Source organism: Carassius carassius, chromosome 36 (genome assembly GCF_963082965.1).
Source record: "Carassius carassius chromosome 36, fCarCar2.1, whole genome shotgun sequence".
Taxonomy (NCBI): Eukaryota; Metazoa; Chordata; class Actinopteri; order Cypriniformes; family Cyprinidae; genus Carassius; species Carassius carassius.
The window spans coordinates 12795504-12816923 of NC_081790.1; the positions used below are offsets into that span (position 1 = coordinate 12795504).

The following is a 21420-nucleotide window of genomic DNA, read 5'->3' on the forward strand; positions in this document are numbered from 1 at the left end:
GCACCTTTAAAATTATCCGAACTAATCTATTTTGAGCCTTTTGCAATTTATTCTTCAAAACTTGGGAACAACCATTATACCAAAAGGAGGAAGCATAATCAAAATGAGGTTGAATCAAGGCACCTGCTAATAATTTTAAAGATTGAATGTCTAATAGACCGGCTTGCCTCGCTAAAAACTTAATTTTACCACATATTTTTATAAATGCCTTTCTAGCCATCAAATCACCCGTTAATTTATTATCTATTAAGCAGCCCAAATAGTTTACCACAGATTTTACCTCTATTGCCTTACCATTTAACTTAATTACGAAGGTATCATCCTTATTTAATTTCATTTTAGATGCAAACAGAATGGCCTCAGTCTTTCCTGCATGTAGGGATAGTTTATTATCTAAAAACTATTTAGACATCGCCTCTAGCTGAAAAGTCATCTTTTCTTCAATGACCCCCTTATCCTGATGAGATATTAAAACCGCTGCATCATCTGCGTACAGAACAAGTTCCTCTGAGCATGCTGCTTTAAGATCATTTATGTATAAAAGAAAAAATAAGGGACCTAAAATACTCCCTTGAGGAACTCCAGAGTTAATAAATAAAGGACTAGACAAAATACCTTTAATGTCTACCCTCTGGCATCTATCATCAAGGTAGGACTGAACCCACCTAAGAGAATTCTCATCAAAACCAACTGCCTTTAACTTGTACAGTAAAATTGTGTGGTCTACAGTATCGAATGCTTTCTGTAGGTCCAACATAACCATTCCACAGAATTTACCATTGTCAACCGCTTTCCTTATTTTATCAGACATATATAATATACAAGTCTCAGTTGAATGTAACTGTCTAAAACCAGACTGTAAATCATATAAAATATTGTTTTTACTAATATATTTTCCAATTTGGTCATAGACAACTCTTTCCAATATCTTAGACATTGCACCCAAAACAGAGACAGGCCTGTAATTAGCCATATTTAACTTACAACCTTTCTTATATAGTGGTATAACTCTAGCACTCTTAAACTCCTTTGGTATTACTCCTTGTTCAACTGATAAATTTAAGATATATGATACATATGGAGCAATTACTCTAGCGGAGTCCCTAAAAATTTTTGCAGGAATATTATCAATCCCAGAAGCTTTATTTGTTTTTATTTCATTTAAACATTTAAAAACCTCACTTTCAGTTACTGGTATCAACTTAAAAGAATCTTGAATAATTCCATGCTTCCCATAAAAAGATTTCACTTGTGTCTTGTTATAAACATCAGGCCTCTCTGGAAGTTGGTTATATAATTTTTTAGCTAATGATATGAAATAATGATTAAAAGTTTCAGCAACCTCCTTTGGATTAGAAATTAATACCTCCTCCACCTTTAGGTTGATATTTAGAGACTTTTCCTTAGAAGCATTTGAATAACTTAAATTCTTTAGCACACCCCATAGCTTTTTTGGCTCATGTCGATTTTCATTTATCTTATTTTTAAAATAATTTCTTTTTACTTCTCTTATCAAACCCCTAACTTCATTTCTTCTTAATTTATAAATCTCAAATCTCCTAACTTCCAAATCATTTTTTAACTTTTTAAAACTATCATTCCTTAATTTAATCCTCTGTAATATATCATCATTAATCCAAGGTTCTGATCGCTGTTTAATTCTTACATTTTTATACGGAGCTACCCTGTCTAGTACCTTACTAAATACTTCCTTAAAACCCACCCAAGCTTTATCAACATCTTTACAATTCAATACACAAGACCAATCAACTTTTCCCAGTAAGTCACAAAATAACTCTGGACAATAATATTTCATAGATCTCACGGATATTGTATTATGACCATACAATTTCGTCTTCTTCACTTTTCTATATATATATATTAAACAATGATCACTTATACAACAATCCATGACACCACTACAGCCTATTTTTTTGTGTCAGATACTAATATCACATCAATAACAGACTGAGTTTTTGGCGTAATTCTAGTTGGCACCGTAATAATTTGTTTCAAAGCAAAAAAATCTCAAAAATTTTTTAAAGACTTATACATTACAGAGTCACTTTTTAACATATCTGTATTTAAATCCCCACAAATTATAACTTCGGAATCATGGTGTTTCACACAATCATTTAAGACCCCCTCCAACAATTCATAAAAATCCCTCTGATCCGGAGGACGATAAAGAGACCCAACTAAAATGGACTTACACTTCGGTAATAAAATGTCCACCCACATGGCCTCAATAGAAGCACTGACCAAATCCATTCTATCATTAAACATCAAATCCGATCTGACAAATACACAAACACCACCACCTTTACGATTTCTATCTCTTCTTATCAAATTGTAATTTGCTATTTCAATTTCAGAATCCAGAATCGAACCGTCCATCCAAGTTTCACTACACCCTAGTACCGACAAATTAAACTGCGAACATAACAGTCTTATCTCAGAGATCTTTGGAAGTATGCTCCTAACATTTAAATGAGCAATAATTAGACCATTTGTGGTCTTCCTTAAGTCAATACCACAAGCAACATCCTCCCGAAATGAGCTAACTGGCTCATCCCGATGCTTGTGCTGCTTTAACAAAACCTGTTCACGCAGCTGGTGGTCCTCGTGCTCCGGGCCAACCAACCTGGAGCAGGTCTCAGTTCCAGCAACCTGATGAATCACCTCCTGCCGTGACACATCTCTAGAATCCTCATGCAGAGAAGTAAAATTATCCCAATGTTCAGCAATATAATTCCAACCCGCTGTAGCACCAGATCGTCGATCCTCCTGGCCGGACGCACTCAGCACATCCAAATAAGACTTCGAGTCGGCAAGGCTTCGCTGTTGATTATCTCTCGAGATGGGACCGGGAAATTGATGTATATCACCGGACAGAAGTAAACACAGGAATATAATAGTCCCCTTATATCTCCGATTTCTATGTTTCTATGTATAAACAATGTTTGAGCCGAAACCGAAAAACTTTTTTACGTTTCCACTTTCTTGCATCCAACATTTAAAATGCCCTTCAGTAGATTCCTTCTCACGATAAAATAAGATTAAAAAAACACTGACAAGTAGGAGAACTATTTGCACATAACATCTGCTTGCCGCCATCTTGCCTCTGCGATCTCTTCCCGCAAGACAGGGGCAACGGACGCTTTCACTGTAGTGAAGCGGACACCGCAGAGCTTGGGGGGATGCCGGGCGATCTGAATCGCATAGCCAAGGCTGATGGTTCGCAGAAGCCAGCAAGACAGGCTGGGTAGCGCTGACCAGGTGCTTAAAAACCGTACAAGCGGGACCAGCGGAACCACAGCCGTACCCGCAGTGGGGCAGCGAGGTGGAACACAGGGACCCAACTCGGGCGGCTTGTGAGCAGGCCGGAGTGTGATGCGAGTGTGGGTTGCAGGGCTCACCTGGTTCCACGGGTTGGCAGCGAACCGCCCGCTGCTGCCATCAGAACGAGTCCCAGATCGCGGCTGCGGCAACGGGACTCCGGCCCCCTGAAGGTAGCGGAGCCTGGTTCGCAGCTTCGAGATGGTCATATTCCCGCAGTGAGAACATGACTCATCCACGAAAGCCACCTCAGCGTGCTCGACACCCAGACACATGAGGCAGCGATCGTGACCACCACCCGTTGCCAGGTAACGACTGCACCCAGAAACACACGGGTGAAACGGCATCCTTATAAGGACGATCCGTCGTCTTTAAAAAAACGCACCCGTGAAGCTCTTTTAGATAAATTTGCTCTTTAAGAAATGCTCTTTTAGTGCAGAGGCGCACAGGGGAATTGGCTGCTTGCAACACGACAGGGTAGTGCTGCCTGAAGTGTGCAATCCACTTGACACAGGAACGACCGCCGCTGAAGCGCCGTCTCGCCAACACACGAAGCTTCCGAGAGCGTGCTGAACTCGTAGTTCACAGCAGACACAGTTGAGCAGAGCGATACTAATACTTGGCTCTGAAGCGAAAAGCTGGAATGCATTGCACCTGCTGCCTTCTTATACTCACGCAGTGATCAGCGGCAGCTGGATGCAATAATTGCATGCCAATGTGCATTGGCTCGTTTAGTTTACACTCGAAGTAGATTGGTCTATCGAAGCGATATCCCATATTCGTCGGTCACCGACGTGGCGTCGAGAGTGACCGACTGAAAGGGAACTATGTTTTTGAATATCTTTATAGCTGGAAGTTGTTTATCTTTACTAGAATATCAAATAAAATGCCTCTCAGTCCAGAGAGAACTCCATTGAGTGTTCAGCAATATTTAGAAATACATTTGAACAACAAGTAAGCAGGTAATCTGGGGTTAAAAACGGAAACAATTTTATCAAGTTTTACCACAATTTAAGAGATTTTGATCAAATGTTGAGGAGAAAATGTAACTGTTTGCATTGATTTATAAATGTTCTGTTAGATACTTAACAAAGTCCTTTCATGTCCAAGTTCAGTCACTCTCTGTCCATCCTTACAACTTAGTCTTGATTATGTCGACACAATTATTCATGTCACAGAGCCTACACGTCTATGCATATTGTCAGTTTCATTTGCACAGCAAGCCCTCTGCTCATTGGAGTGTGAATAAATGGGCGTGGCTTGTCTCCTACTGATTAACATCACCATATTTCACTGTACCATGAAATAACGGTCCATGTTTTCATAATCGATAATTCACAGAGAGTAAATGTGCTTGCATTCTAATCAGGGATAAAGATTATTATGCTTTTGAATAGACTTGAAATTGGTGTTCAGAAAACTAACTGAAATTTATCTTTGGTGTACAGGCAACCACAATAGAGGACATGGAGGCGAGACTGGACTGTGGGTTAGTGAAAGGTCATGCCTATGCGGTGACCGATGTCCGCAAGGTCCGTCTGGGACATGGCCTCCTGGCGTATTTCAAGTCAGAAAAGCTACACATGATTCGCATGAGGAACCCCTGGGGTGAAAAGGAGTGGAGTGGGCCGTGGAGCGATAGGTGAGACTTTCCCCTCTTGGACTGGAGGTAATACAGACTCAGCAGGGGTATACAATCCTGTGGATTTTAGTTCCAACACACTCACCTAGAAGTTTCTAATGAGTCTGAAGAGCTTGATTAGTTGGTTCAGGTGTGTTTAATTAGGGTTGGAGCTAAACTCTGCAGGATAGTGGCCATTCCATGGAACCAATAATCTAAATTAGAGAACTATGAATATGTAGATGTGTTCTTAAAGTATTGAAATATTAATTGAAAATTTAATGGGGTATTTCAGTAAACATATTAAATAATTTAAAAAATGTGCCTGTCAAAAGTTTTGGGAATAATTAGAAAGAAACTGAATTATTTTTAAAGGTTATATAACATACACAGTTTCACCTAATCTCATCTTAATCTTGAGTGCCTATAGAGTGGTACTGCATCCTTCATATATCCAAAAAGTCTTTAGTTTTATCATATTTATAAATGAAAAATACAGCTTTCCGATTCTTTCAGGAAAAAGCCAAGCTCCTGGAGGCGTGCAGTGGGCGGAGCTATAATACTGAGGTTTCGTGTTGTTTCCATTAACGTATATTCACTTATGTGCTGATTTCCAACAAAAGACAGAAATCTGATGCAATTGTACTACATGAATGGGGTCTTTTATCACTAGGATCGCTCCATGTTTCGACTTGGGCCTCGTTTATAAAACATTCATCACTGAAATGACGAGAACACACGAAGGCACTACACTCCGTTGCACGTACACATCCATTTGGAATCTGATTATATTTAGCAGGTGTAAACCGCAAAAAAATAAATAAATACAATTTCATTAAAGGGATAGTTCACCCAAAAATGAAAATTATGTCATTAATTACTCACCCTCATGTCGTTCCAAACACATAAGACCTTCATTCATCTTCAGAACACAGATTAAGTTATTTTTTATGAAATCAGAGAGCTTTCTGACCCTCCATAGACAGCAAGGGAACTACCATTTTAAGTTTCAGTTCCATTGAATTGACTTTATTCAACAGTTTCTCCCCTTCCAGATCAGTTTCCACCATCATTCACAAGAGTAACAATGAATGGTGGCGAGGACTGACACGGAAAAGAAAACAATTATTGAATTAAGTAAATGTTTTTTGTTTCTTTGCACACAAAAAGCATTCGCGTAGCTTCATAACATTACAATTGAAGCACCGAACTATTTTAATGATGTCCTTACTATCTTACTGGGCCTTGAACGTGGTAGTTGTGTTGCTGTCTATGCAGAGTCAGAGTCTCTCGGATTTCATTAAAAATATCTTAATTTGTGTTCCAAAGATGAATGAAGGTCTTATGGGTTTGAAACAACATGAGGGTGAGTGATTAATGACAGAATTTTCATTTTTGGGTGAACTGTACGATTTCGACCTGCACTTCCCAAAAGCACATTGTTTCTGCACCAACTGCCAACATGTTTTCTACAACAATGTCTGACATTTTTACATTTTAAGTGGCAACAAAAAAAAAAGTTAGAGCGGTCAGACTGAATCAGATTTTCAGAAATGTCATTTGAATCAGTGTTTGCAGAAACAAGGTTGTATTGTTGTGAAGTGCAGGTCGAGATAAAAATAACAATATACTATAAAGGTAAATCAGTAGCAAAACTCGAGAGGTTGAAGATCTGATTGTGAGAACTTGTCATATTAATATTTGTATTTGTAAGTTAAAATTTACACTCACAGCTCTGATGTGAAAAGCTGAATCTTTCAATTTGCACACACAGACAATGATCAAAACACTCGTGTTTTGAATTGGAAGTTGTAGATAAATAGTCACAAATGTGTAGAATGACATTCACACAAAGAAAATGACATACACACATTTTTACGACATATTTACTTTTGCACTTTACTTCAGTTTCGCTGCACAACGTCAAGTCGGCACTTACAACCTCTCAGATCTGGAAGTACAAGTTCAAATCCTAGCGCTCTGACTTTTGCTACTCTTTTTGCGGTATTCTGTTGCAGAACTCACTTGTGCACTTGTATATGCAGATGTGAGAGAGCAGAGCTGGGGGCGGGGCTTTGGTGTGAATGAAGACATTTTATTGGTCGATGCCCGACCAATGAACAACGCCAATTGTTTTCACTGAATAACCTTAGCTTTGACAGGATTTTAAGACACTGCATTCATTTTGCCATTCAGGTATTATCTAGTAGACAAATAATGCAACATATTTTATATGTATATCCCACTGCATATTGCAGAGTAAACTCGCTTTGATCTCACCGCCACGCGGTCACGTGGTTCATGGAGCTATCAATAGTACTAAACTACACATTTTGTCAATATGCTTGAAATGTACTAATAGGGACAGACTGCAGTTTCATTATATTTGCAGCGATTTCCAGTAATTTGTAACACTTAAAATGCATTGCTTATGCATGGTTAACTACGTTGAATAATGACTATGCCTTAAAATAGCATTTTATACTGGAAAATGGAACAGCATTATGTTCTCATACTCCTCCTTGGCAGTTAAATGTGACTAAACAATTAAGTGTAACTTTTAACCAATAAAATAACTGTACTACATGTTAACTCAGTCCTGTTTAGTTAATTTGAAGAGATCATGGTACTAAATAATATGCGCAAAAATTATGATCCATGAATGACCATTTGAAATATAACATTTTCTAATATGGTTATTATTTATACTACAATAACTGCAGTATTTAGGTTTAAATTCCTGTGCAAAGAGGCACGCTTTAAATTAGAGGCATTTGGTGGCCAGAAAGATTATATATATATGCAATTCCATTGCTTAAACATTAGATGGCCTTGTTGATGTTTAATAAATACATGTATTTAGCTCTACTAGTTGCTCAAAACAGTATTTCTGGTCATAAGTGCTTATTTTTTAGGTTTTGCTGTTTAATGTACATTTAGACATTATTAAACACTCGATTTTTATTAAAAAAATAATAATAGTAATGTTGCATTTAAAAAGGTTCATTACTGACAAGCAAATTGGGAATTTAACCCAAAGAAGAAGTTAAAATTATTTTTACAAAACATAAAAATAATAAAAACAGCATTATATTGCAACTCTGGTAGAGTGATATGCAGTGGGATATACATATAAAATATGTTGCATTATTTGTCTACTAGATAATACCTGAATGGCAAAATGAATGCAGTGTCTTAAAATCCTGTCAAAGCTAAGGATATTCAGTGAAAACAATTGGCATTGTTGATTGGTCGGGCATCGACCAATAAAATGTCTTCATTCGCACCAAAGCCCGGCCCAGCTCTGCTCTCTCACATCTGCATATACAAGTGCACAAGTGAGTTTTGCAACAGAATACCGCAAAAAGAGTAGCAAAAGTCAGAGCGCTAGGATTTGAACTTGTACTTCCAGATCTGAGAGGTTGTAAGTGCCGACTTGACGTTGTGCAGCGAAACTGAAGTAAAGTGCAAAAGTAAATATGTCGTAAACATGTGTGTATGTAATTTTCTTTGTGTGAATGTCATTCTACACATTTGTGACTATTAATCTACAACTTCCAATTTAAAAAACACGAGTGTTTTGATCATTGTCTGTGTGTGCAAATTGAAAGATTCAGCTTTTCACATCAGAGCTGTGAGTGTAAATTTTAACTTACAAATACAAATATTAATATGACAAGTTCTCACATTCAGATCTTCAACCTCTCGAGTTTAGCTACTGATTTACCTCCATAATATACTGCTAGTCAGCACAGTTTAGACTCCTCTTTAAATTTTGAGACTGGTGGAGATGGCACAGCATGGCACAGCATGCTACATCATAGCACAGCAACATCATTGACACAGAAAACAATGCAGATATTCCAGAAAACAAAAGAGGGACAAACCCAATCAGATCTGAACCATTGCTATACACAGTGTGGACAGCCTGTCATTAAGAATCTGATACACAGTAATCAGATTTGGACTGACAGTTTGAAATTAAGCCCTGGTTGCAAGCCAGACTTAAACCCAGATTTCCAAATGATCACCAAAATTCAACTTTTTGCAACACTCAATTCTTTATAATCTTTCCAAAACAGAGTGAAAGCACATACAGAAATGATTTGCCCTTTTGCCTTCTCTAGCTTCCTGCAGTGTAGCACTATACATCCTCAGAGACTAGAGAAAACCATTTCTCTCCTTCCTCTTGAGATGATTTCAGTATAAATAACACATAGCCAAAGTGTCTATTCTTATCGCTGACTGGTGTGAAATTGAGATATCAAGTCAGGCAGGCTGGTATAAAATAAGAAGCTGCTGTGATTGAAACGAAGAGGTCTGGGGGTGTTAAGACATCCACCTCCTTTCATTTAAATAACTGTGCTCTTGTTTGATGACACCTACCCTAAATATCCACCACTGCAGGGAGCAAACATAATATTAAAATGGGGCTGTGTAATTGCAGAGAGGAAAATCTTGACAATCCTTCTTATCAGTCTTTGTTTAAGTGCTGCAACAGACAGGGTTATATTGGCCTCTGAATTATTTACTGTCTAGCCAGAAGGCTCTTACTGAGGTGAAAGCAATCTTTCTTCATATTTCTGCTTGATGAATTATTTATTCTGGGCTTGATTAGAAATATTATACTTGGTGAAGTGCTCTATTTCTTTCACAAAATTCTAGGAAATCTTAGTTGATGGTTATGGACGCAGGCTGTTGTCAGTGAGTATAGTCGTGTGTGTCGTGTGTGAATGTTTATTTCTCTCAGTCTGGTGTACGATGAGTAATCACTGCTCTGTTTTGTAGCTCAGAAGAGTGGAAAAAAGTGAGCAAGAGTGAAAGAGAGAAACTGGGCGTCACTGTTCAGGATGATGGAGAGTTTTGGTGAGGCTCGCTGTACTCTTATCTTCTAGATTAATCTAGATCATAGTGTATTATCACAGATGGGTTCCAAAAGTCTAAGAATAGTGAAAATGCTTTTGTTTTGCATACAGTATATTATGTCTGTATGTGTGTGTGTGTGTCTGTATGTGTGTGTGTGTGTGTGTGTGTGTGTGTGTGTGTGTATATATATATATATATATATATATATATATATATATATATATATATATATATATATATATATGTATACAGTACAGACCAAAAGTTGGTAAACATTTACTATTTTTAATGTTTTTTGAAAGAAGTTTCTTCTGCTCATCAAGCCTGCATTTATTTGATCAAAAATACAGAAAAAAATGTAATATTGTTATATATTATTACAATTTAAAATAATTGTTTTTAAATTTATTATACTTTATTTAAATTATCATTTATTTCTGTGATGCAAAGCTGAATTTTTAGGATCATTATCACATGATCCTTTAGAAATTATTCTAATATGATGATTCATTATCAAAGTTGGAAACAGTTCTGCTGCTTAATATATTTTCAGAGCATGTGATACTTTTTTAGGATACTTTGATGAATAAAAAGTAAAAAAAAAAAGAAGCTATGTTTTTAAAATATAAATATTTTGTAATAACAATATACACTACTGGTCAGTAATTTGGGGTCAGTAATTTTTTCTTTCTTTCTTTTTTTTTTTAAATAAAATCAATACTTTTATTCAGCAAGGATAAAAAGTGATAGTAAAGAAAATTCATTATTAGAATATATATTATTATAAACTTTTTTTATTTTGAATAAATGCAGTTATTTTTAACCTTTTATTCATCAAATATCTTAGACAGCAGAACTGTTTCCAACACTCATAATAAATCAGAATATTAGAATGATTTCTAAATGATCATGTGATAGACTGGATGTTACATGTGACACTGAAGGCTGGAGTAATGATGCTGAAAATTCAGCTTTGCATCACAGGAATAAATTATTTTTTTAAAGTATATTCAAATAGAAATCTATTATTTTAAGTTGTAATAATATTTCACAATATTACTGTTTTTTTCTGTATTTTGGATCAAATAAATGCAGGCTTGATGAGCAGAAGAAACTTCTTTCAAAAACATTTAATATAGTAATGTTTCCAAACTTTTGGTCTGTACTGTATATATACACACACACACACACATAGTTGGTTTTTTTTTTTTTCATTATAATGAAAATAACTAATATATGCAATAAACTAAACTTTTTTTTTTAATTGCTTGGAGTATTGGTTAAAGCATAAACAATTTATATACAATTTATTAATCTAGGTAATTTATCAATATATTGTTTATTCATTATATACTATTATATTATATTATATTATATTATATTATATTATATTATATTATATTATATTATATTATATTATATTATATTATATTATATTATATTATATTATATTATATTATATTATATTATATTATATTATATTATATATTAAACACTTAGCAGTTGATTTGCAATTTGCATTAATCTAAAACATTAAAAAAAAATCATCAACATTAGTTACTCCATATGATGGACTAACAATGAACAATTATTTGCATTTATTAATCTAGGTTAATGTTAATTTATTTGTAAATCTATGTTAATGTCAATTAAGAAGCATACTATTGTAAATGAATGTTTGCATATGATACAGTCATGTTAATTAAAATATCTTGTAATGATAGTAATGTATTAGTATATATGGAAATATATATAAAGAAAGCTATTTTAAAACAGAAAATACTGTAAAGAATACTTCTCATTGGTAGTTCATGATATAATGCAATGACTGATGTTAACAAATTGAACAGTGTTGTAAAGTATTACTTTCAAGGGTTAAATCGTTAAAAAATAAAAATAAAAAGCAGATCAAGTGAACAAAAATAATTTAGAATATCTTAGTGTTTGTTGTTACCCTGTTTTGCTTCAAAACCTTTTTTTCTGTTTAAATCCTATTTATCCCAGATTTAAATCAGATTTTATCCTGAAATACCAATTTTTATACTATTGTACCCCAATGCATCTGATAAACACCTTAATTCACCATTTATCATTGACTTCTGTTGCCCAACTGGCTGTAAACTGCTTCACCAGGATGAACTTTGAGGATTTCTGTCACTACTTCACCGACCTGATCCTGTGTCGACTGATAAACACATCTTACTTGAGCATTCATAAGACCTGGGAAGAGGAGGTGATGAGGGGATCCTGGATCCACAGAGATGACCCACTCCGCAACCGCGCAGGAGGATGCATTAACCATAAAACCACATTTCTGCAAAACCCACAGGTCAGTGTGCCTGTGTGCATCTACCTTTTTAAAATGTTTTTCTTGTCCTGGAGGCATTTGAAGCTCTGGGTCTTTATTGGACTGAATTTAATGTATGTTTCTGCCCACAGTATGTTTTTGATGTGAGAAAAGTGGAAGATGAGGTGCTGATCTGCCTGCAGCAAAAGGAACGCAGAGCTACTCCAAAGGAGGGCAAAGGCGAGAACCTGGCCATTGGATTTGACATCCATAGGGTACAAAATGACATTCCAACACAATACAAACCTTAACATCTGCCTGCAGATAAAGCCAGTGATATAAGAACAAAAAACACTGTATGGTATCCTGTCAGTCAATGTTCCTGTCTTGATCAAGCAACTTTTCTAACACCAGGTGGAGTTGAACAGGAAATACAGAATGCACTCGGCTCAGCAGAAGGTCGCAGGGTCAATCTACATCAACTCTCGCTGCGTCTTTCTGAGGAAAGAGTTAAAGGAGGGTCGTTACGTCATCATCCCCACAACCTTTGACCCAGGACAAAAAGGAGAGTTCCTACTCCGAGTCTTCACTGATGTGCCTTCAGACTGCAAGTAAAGTAGCTTCCAAAAAAAAGTATAGACCACACTTGTTGCTTATTAGCATGCATATTGCTAGCATATTGGCTGATTATTCTTGCACATATTAATGTTTTATTCTACATGACTATATTCTAGATCCTGTAACCCTACCCCATACCTAAACATAACTTCTCAGTCACGTATGGTAACCCTCGTACTCTGATGGAAGGAACGGAGACAAGTTTTGTGTCAAGTGTCAAGAGTCACTCTTGGGAGCCCAAACATCTCTGACATCTTTGAGAAAAGGCCATTAAAATTGGGTGTGCAGAATTTGCATAGCTGGCCATGCCCTGGACATCTGGGTATAAATATAAATATAAATAAATATAAATACTTATGGAATGAAGGACACAACATTTCCGTTCCCTCCATCATCTTCACTCCCAGTGGGCTAGGTGATAGGTCGTTAGGTTCACATCCCCAATCCAGTAGGTGATCCTTTGTCTGGAGATAGCATTCGACTTCTGCTGTCCTCCACCCTCTTGACAGAAGTGAGTGCAGTCAGGAGGGCCGTCTTCATAAAGAGGGCACTTAACTCAACTGACTGAAGGGGCTCAAAAAGGTCTCTGTGTAAGGCCTGGAAGACCACAGTGAGATCACAAGAAGGAATGAGACATGGCCTAGGAAGGTTCAACCTCCAGGCGCCTCTGAGGAGCATGATAACTAGATTGTGCTTCCCCACGACCTGCCTGCCACGGTGACGTGGTTAGCCGCAATCACGACCAGTGTTTGGAATAACGGCGTTTAAAAGAACGGCGTTAGGTAACGACGTTATTTTTTCAGTAACGGGGTAATCTAACTAATTACTTTTCCTGTCGTTACAACGCCGTTAACGTTACTGAACGTTAAATGCGGTGCGTTACTATGCATTGATTTAATATGCAATCCGAACGCACCCCTGGCCCACACAGCGAGTGAGCAGGTGGGTTAATAACGCGATTATGATTGGCTAAGGCAGAGTCATGTGTTTCATGGTAGCCAATCAGAGCCAGTGTTTTTACACACACGCGCCAGCGGCGCCAAACACACACGCAACAGCTACACAGAGATTCGCAGCAGCAGGAGAAATGGCGAGTCAGGAGCAATCCGATGAATCCGATGAAAATGAAGTTGGCATTTTCAAGGTGGAGATATAAGCACTACTTTAAATTCATTGTAGTCAAAGGCAAGAACGTGCATGTAATGTGTGACACACGCATCTACAAAGCTAGTGGCCAAAAACACTTTTCTTATAAAGAGTGCAGGATAAAACTCTTGCTGTCTGTTGACGTGCAATAAATCTCTAAAGTTATGTACGAACACCTGTCTGTTCTACTTATTTCAACTGACTTGTGAAAACTGCTAAAAAAAAAAACAAATACTTTGACATATAGCAACTTTTTTTTTTTTTTTTTTTTACAGTAACGCAAATAGTTACTTCCCCTGGTAACGAGTTACTTTTATTATAGAGTAATTCAGTTACTAACTCAGTTACTTTTTGGAACAAGTAGTGAGTAACTATAACTAATTACTTTTTTAAAGTAACGTTCCCAACACTGATCATGACCACTTACACCTTAAGTGTAGAAACAGACAGTTGACTGTCCAGGTCTCCTTGGAGGCAGGAGAGCACAGTTCTAATGCCACATCTCAGAGGGTCTGTCCCCTAGGAAGAACACCAATTCACGAAATTAAACAGGTCCATCTGTGCCTGGCCGAAACGACTCCAACTCAGATGAACTCTCCCCTGAGCGAGACCTGTCGCAAGTGGAGATCCACTACACAATTGAGGTTGGCCAGGATGTGAGTGGCATGCAGAGACCTGAGTCTTGTCTGGCTCCAAAGTAAGAGATTACTGGCAATAGGAGTGAACATCACCCTGGTGGTTGATTTATGCAACTCTTGCTGTGTTGTCCATCCAGACCAACATGTGCTTGCCTTGGATCAAGGGTCAAAACCACCTCAAGGCCACTCCTGCACATAGAAAATAGATGTCCTCCCAAAAACTGAATGTATGGTGATACAATGGTGTGATGTTCACACGGTGTGAGCCGTGACGACATGCCCATCTTGGGACTCAGGTACGAAGCCAGTGCTGAAGCAGTCTCATATGCATCAGTCCCAGTGGCGTGAATGCAGCTAAGGACACCATATGCCCCAGGAGCCTCTGAAAGTTTTTAAGAAGGAATGCTGTTCTCTGCTTGAGTGCCGTCAAGCATTTCAGCTCCAACTGAGCACAAACCTGGCCTGCAGTCATCGTAATCGGGTCCAATTCTAAAACGAGAAAAGAGATGCTCTGCACTGGGGAGAGTTTGCTCTTTTCCCAGTTGACCCAAAGTCACAATCGGGATAGGTGGTCAAAGATCCCAGAGCTAACCCACACCGATGCAGGAAGTTGATGGCCTCCATTTGCTTCTTCACTGTGGAGAACTGCTGTGCAAATTCTTCCACGGTGTCGCCAAAGAGACCAACCGGTGAAATGGGGGAGTCAAGAAAGCATATACTTTCTCGGCTTCCCACATCTCAGCCAGGTTGAGCCATAGGTGGCGTTCCTGGACCACTAAAGTGGCATTCCTGCAGTACCTCTGGGTTGGGACCACCCTCATGCAGCTCTTTCAATGCTTTGGCCTGGTGGACTTGCAGGATGGCCATAGCATGCAGGGTGGACGCAGCTTGTCCAGAATGTGCTGATGGGAAGTGCCTCGCTAGCAGGGCACAAACCATCCACATGTGCTACCCAAACACTGAATACAATTGAAAAAAGGAAGCAAATTAGGATTAATTATTGATGGAAAAATGTCCTAATTAATAATGCATACTCTGTTTATGTGGTAAGTAAAATTTTAAGAACTGTAATGTAATAGGCAACTGTTAGCAATTGTTGTTTGTTATCCATGCCTTTCTGAATACTGATTCCCACTTCGGGCACACCCCCACCCCCTGAAAAATAACTGCATTTACTATGTACAGATTATTACAATGGTAATATGTATTGCGTCTATTAAAAAAATTCAGAAATTCAGAAGGTACTGTAAATACGCATTGCTGTCAGTTTTATTAGTTATTTATGAATAAATTTATGTATTACAAAATATGAAGCACTTTTTCTTCATCGTCGTCTTGTCTGATGCACTAAACCAAGCATTCTAACCATGACATTCATGAAATTCATATTTGCCATGACAGGAATGAATTAAAAAAAAATTAATAAAATCAAATAGAAACGTTATTTTAAATTGCAATATTTCACAAGAATACTGTTTTTATTGAATTTTTTGACCAAATAAATACATCCATGGTGAGCATAGGAGACTTCTTTCAAAAACTTAGGAAAATCTTAACAACCCCAAACTTTTAAACAATAATGCCTTCTTATAGTCTTTTCACAAATAATAGTCTTGTTTTGCTATGCAATTTTGCTTCTCAAATAAAAATATTTTTTATACTAGATACTTTCTGATTAAGAACATATTGTGTACAGTGTGTTTGTTGTCAAGTCAATATAAATTGTCGTTTTTAAGTTTTTCATCTAATGTTACTATTAAATTTATATATTTTAGATTTATTTTTGGTTTAAAATCAACAAAATAGATTTTTAGTTGTTTTAGATTAAAATTTTGTTAACATGAACAACACTGGTACCTTGCTGATATCATTCCTGCATGTGTTTCCTTAGAGAATTAACTCTGGACGAGCCTCCACAGACATGCTGGACTGGGATGTGCGGTTACCCTCAGCTGGTCACCCAGGTGCATGTGTTAAGTGCCGAAGGCCTGCAGGGCCAAGATGCCAATGGAGGTATGTCTAGTATTTCTATATACAGTATAACAGATATATTGCAGTGTGTTTTTAGAGGGACAAAATCCAATAGCTGAAGATCAGCACTTTTTTATTTACCTTGATAAAGGTTTCATTTATAATTTATCCTTGTAAAAAATATATTCTTCCTTCTGGATGTGATTATACTTATAACAATGTGCAGTTGATTTCTCCTCATGGGCCCTGAAATCAGGGCTCTATAATCTGCAGTCATATGCATTTTTAAAAGGTAGTTAACACAAAAATGCATTTATTTTTATTTATTTTTTTGTCATCATTCAGTGCAGTAAATGACTTTTGGTGAATTATTCCTTTAAGCCATTATAGATTCAGACACATATGCTGCTTAATAAGTCTGGAGTTTTTACATACAGAAATCTCTTTTGGCCACACACAGAGCTACAGTGCTTGATCTCCCACAAGACACTCTGACTTCTGCACTTGAGGTACTGACTTTTAGCTGCTGTTTAGCATCTAAATGTATCTCCCTCCCCTTATAGAAATGTGATCAGATTAATCTGAATTCTGAAATGTCTCAAAATCGGCCACACTGTATCTTGCTCATTTGTAGGACTGAACAGTAAAAGTCTAGAATTCATTATTATTATTTTTTAAAATACATATTTTTGGTGTGACTAGCTTTACTTAATGCTCCAGTGTCTTTAATTCTCTAGTGTCATTTTGTTTCCTTTGTTACACCTCAGAACTCTGGTTTTAGATTTGTGTTTGTTAATGACACTTTCTTACCAAAGTAAACTATGATAAAGCATACAAATCACAAATAACGAAACATGCAAAGACAGTCTACCCAGATAAAATCCACAACAATTCCAGAGATATGACAGTGAGTCTCTTATAACATGTTAAGTGAAAGAATGAATGAATGCAGGGAGTTATATGGAGGTTAGTTTTTTTTTTTTTTTTTTTTATGATGATGATGAATGAAAGGTTAGAGTTGAGTTTGTTTGGTTGTTCTGAGAAAACTGGTGTTTTCTCCACCTGAGTACAGTCGTGGCCAAAAGATTTGAGAATTACATAAATATTGGAAATTGGAAAAGTTGCTGCTTAAGTTTTTATAATAGCAATTTGCATATACTCCAGAATGTTATGAAGAGTGATCAGATGAATTGCATAGTCCTTCTTTGCCATGAAAATTAACTTAATCCCAAAAAAACCTTTCCACTGCATTTCATTGCTGTCATTAAAGGACCTGCTGAGATCATTTCAGTAATCGTCTTGTTAACTCAGGTGAGAATGTTGATGAGCACAAGGCGGCTGGAGATCATTATGTCAGGCTGATTGGGTTAGAATGGCAGACTTGACATGTTAAAAGGAGGGTGATGCTTGAAATCATTGTTCTTCCATTGTTAACCATGGTGACCTGCAAAGAAACGCGTGCAGCGTGCATAAAAATGGCTTCACAGGCAAGGATATTGTGGCTACTAAGATTGCACCTAAATCAACAATTTATAGGATCATCAAGAACTTCAAGGAAAGAGGTTCAATTCTTGTAAAGAAGGCTTCAGGGCGACCAAGAAAGTCCAGCAAGCGCCAGGATCGTCTCCTAAAGAGGATTCAGCTGCGGGATCGGAGTGCCACCAGTGCAGAGCTTGCTCAGGAATGGCAGCAGGCAGGTGTGAGCGCATCTGCACGCACAGTGAGGCCAAGACTTTTGGAAGATGGCCTGGTGTCAAGAAGGGCAGCAAAGAAGCCACTTCTCTTCAAAAAAAACATCAGGGACAGATTGATCTTCTGCAGAAAGTATAATGAATGGACTGCTGAGGACTGGGGCAAAGTCATATTCTCCGATGAAGCCCCTTTCCGATTGTTTGGGGCATCTGAAAAAAGGCTTGTCCGGAGAAGAAAAGGTGAGCGCTACCATCAGTCCTGTGTCATGCCAACAGTAAAGCATCCTGACACCATTCATGTGTGGGGTTGCTTCTCATCCAAGGGAGTGGGCTCACTCACAATTCTGCCCAAAAACACAGCCATGAATAAAGAATGGTACCAAAACAGCCTCCAACAGCAACTTCTTCCAACAATCCAACAACAGTTTGGTGAAGAACAATGGATTTTCCAGCACGATGGAGCACTGTGCCATAAGGCAAAAGTGATAACTAAGTGGCTCGGGGACCAGAATGTTGAAATTTTGGGTCCATGGCCTGGAAACTCCCCAGATCTTAATCCCATTGAGAACTTGTGGTCAATCCTCAAGAGGCGGGTGGACAAACAAAAACCCACTAATTCTGACAAACTCCAAGAAGTGATTATGAAATAAAGGGTTGCTATCAGTCAGGATTTGGCCCAGAAGTTGATTGAGAGCATGCCCAGTCGAATTGCAGAGGTCCTGAAAAAGAAGGGCCAACACTGCAAATACTGACTCTTTTCATAAATGTCATGTAATTGTCGATAAAAGCCTTTGAAACGTATGAAGTGCTTGTAATTATATTTCAGTACATCACAGAAACAACTGAAACAAAGATCTAAAAGCAGTTTGGACGCAAACTTTTTGAAAACTAATATTTATGTAATTCTCAAAACTTTTGGCCACGACTGTAGTTACTTAGCTACAGTGGTAAACAGGTAGTATTCACAGTGGTGATGTAAACATACAGTAATGATGGGAGAACAGGGGGAAACTGAGCTATTTTTTATTCCACTTTGACAGTTTTTAGTGCATTTGCATTGTTTTTGTTTTTTTATGTGCACTACAAAAATAATTTTTGTAATGTATCATCTGTAGAACAAGACATTTATTCTAGATTTGTTTTCAGTGAATATATATCAAATATAAATATATATATACACTACTCTTCTGTAAGAGGTCTGTAAGTCTGTAAGACTTTTTTATTCAGCAAGGTTGCATTATTGATTAAAAGTAATTATGGCAGTAATTATATTTATAATGTTACAAAAGATTTAATTTAACTGCTGTTTTTATTTTTAGTAATGCCTGCCTGCTGAAAATTCATTTTTAGTAATATGTAACAATATTACTGTTTTACAGTGTTTTTGGTCAAATAAATGCAGACTTGGTTAACATAAGAATAAAGAATAACACTTAAATCAAACAGAAATATCTTGTTAAAAGTTGTTTAAATATTTTTTTATTAGATAACAAAATGACTGATTCCGGAAGTATTTTTGCAGTGTGTCATTGGTAGAGATAGCATATCCATGCTTTGAACGCTGTGATATAAAGTGTGATATAATGTGTTGCTGGCTCATGTCTTTTTTCTTTAGCCTCTGACCCATATGTGATCATCACCTGTGAGGGGGAGAAGGTTCGCTCCCCTGTGCACAAAGACACACGCTGCCCCAGTTTTGACGTTAAAGGAATATTCTACCGGAAAAAGCCAAAGGAAGGCATTCACATCGAGGTGAGTTGGAAGTATGTAATTACATCTCTTCCTCTTTCAGTCTTTTCCACAAACTGCTACAGATCTCCTTCCCTGTACTGGTATGTACACTGATCTGTTCCTCTCACCTTATTTCTGTTTATCTTCTCTATTTCTCCTGCTTAACCCTCCTGACTGCTCCATGATGAACTCAGATCTACAATAAGAATGTGATTGTTGACACCTTCCTGGGTCAGGTGACCCTCTTTAGTGACCCTAACGACCGCCAAGAGCAGCACACGGTCTACCTTAAAGACAAGGGTAGTCGTCAAGACAACAACCTTCCAGGAACACTGACTGTTCGCCTGATCACCTGCACCACTTTAAACAACATCTGATCATGCATCCTTCCACTTCACTCTCTCAGCTTGTGTTCCTCGTTCACCCACAATGCCTTTAGCCCTCATCATTTTCTACAGATTTTTTTTAAATTAACTGTTAGTTCAAAATGTAACTCTGTCACCATATCATGTAATTTCAAACCTTTTGCTGTTATTTTTTCAGTGGAGCAAAGAGGCATACGTTTAATAAATCTTATTGACCACATCGATAATGCCCTTAAAGGTATAGTTCACCCAAAAATGAACATTCTGTCATCATTTACTGAAGCTGATTATACCTGGGGCTACTTTTTGAGCAATTTTGCCTGGCAACTTTTTTTGAGCAATGTTACTCGGGTTCTTTCCCACTGAGAATGGGTTAACAACTTTCTATCTGGATATCTTAGATTGGTTGTGGGCCTTGTGTCTCTCCTGGTTGCCCGCTGATGGGAACATTGTTCAAAAAGTTGCCCCATGTATCATCAGCCTAATCCTCAAGTTGTATGAGGATAATGTAGCCTAATCCTCAAACCCGTATGAGGTACTTTTCTTCTGTTTAACACAAAAGAAGATATTCTGAAGAATGTTCACAACCAAAGAGTTGACGGTAACCATTGACTTCCATAGTATTTTTTCCATGGTATGGAAGTCAGTGGCTACCATTGACTGTTTGGTTAACAACATTCTTCAGAATATCTTCTTTTGAGTTCAACAGATGAAAGAAGTTTGTACAGATTTGGAAAAACTTGAGGGTGTGTAATCGGTGAACTATACCTTTAAAAGCATAATTAAAATAGTCAATATGGTATTTTTTAAATCTTTTGAAGCCATGTGAGGCATAGACCTTAGTCAGAGTAGCACTACATTAAATCTTTGACATGAATGAAAGAATGAAAGGTTGTGAGGGATAGAGGTACAGTGTGTTACTGTTGTTTAACATACCGATGACAAAACGTCTTTCTCAAAATATTTCAGTAGACAAAAACTCCATAAAACTGTTTTAGGCTTGTGAAGATGATTATGAACATGTATACATGCCATTGTATAGACTATGTACCTCACAGCCTCATTTTCATCCATGTTAAATTCAGTATGGTGTCTAGTCTGACTAATGTCTATAGAATGAAATGTAAGTCATTATTCAGTGATAATC

The 21420-nt window shown here is 37.3% G+C and overlaps 1 protein-coding gene across 2 annotated transcripts in view; it reads left to right on the plus strand.

The window, feature by feature from the left end:
* Window positions 1-20586, plus strand: part of capn5b (calpain 5b) — a 43380-nt gene extending 22794 nt beyond the window's left edge. Inside the window, exons 6-13 of one of the 2 annotated variants that reach the window (XM_059526307.1) lie at window positions 4788-4981; window positions 9749-9826; window positions 11960-12155; window positions 12266-12388; window positions 12528-12724; window positions 16407-16528; window positions 19793-19929; window positions 20103-20586. In XM_059526307.1, the coding sequence (XP_059382290.1) occupies window positions 4788-4981; window positions 9749-9826; window positions 11960-12155; window positions 12266-12388; window positions 12528-12724; window positions 16407-16528; window positions 19793-19929; window positions 20103-20285 (1230 nt within the window). In that variant the 3' untranslated portion in view covers window positions 20286-20586. Of the gene's footprint in view, window positions 1-4787; window positions 4982-9748; window positions 9827-11959; window positions 12156-12265; window positions 12389-12527; window positions 12725-16406; window positions 16529-19792; window positions 19941-20102 lie in introns of both variants that reach the window. The other variant, XM_059526308.1, reaches the window with a different exon arrangement.
* The last annotated feature ends 834 nt before the right edge of the window (window positions 20587-21420 follow it).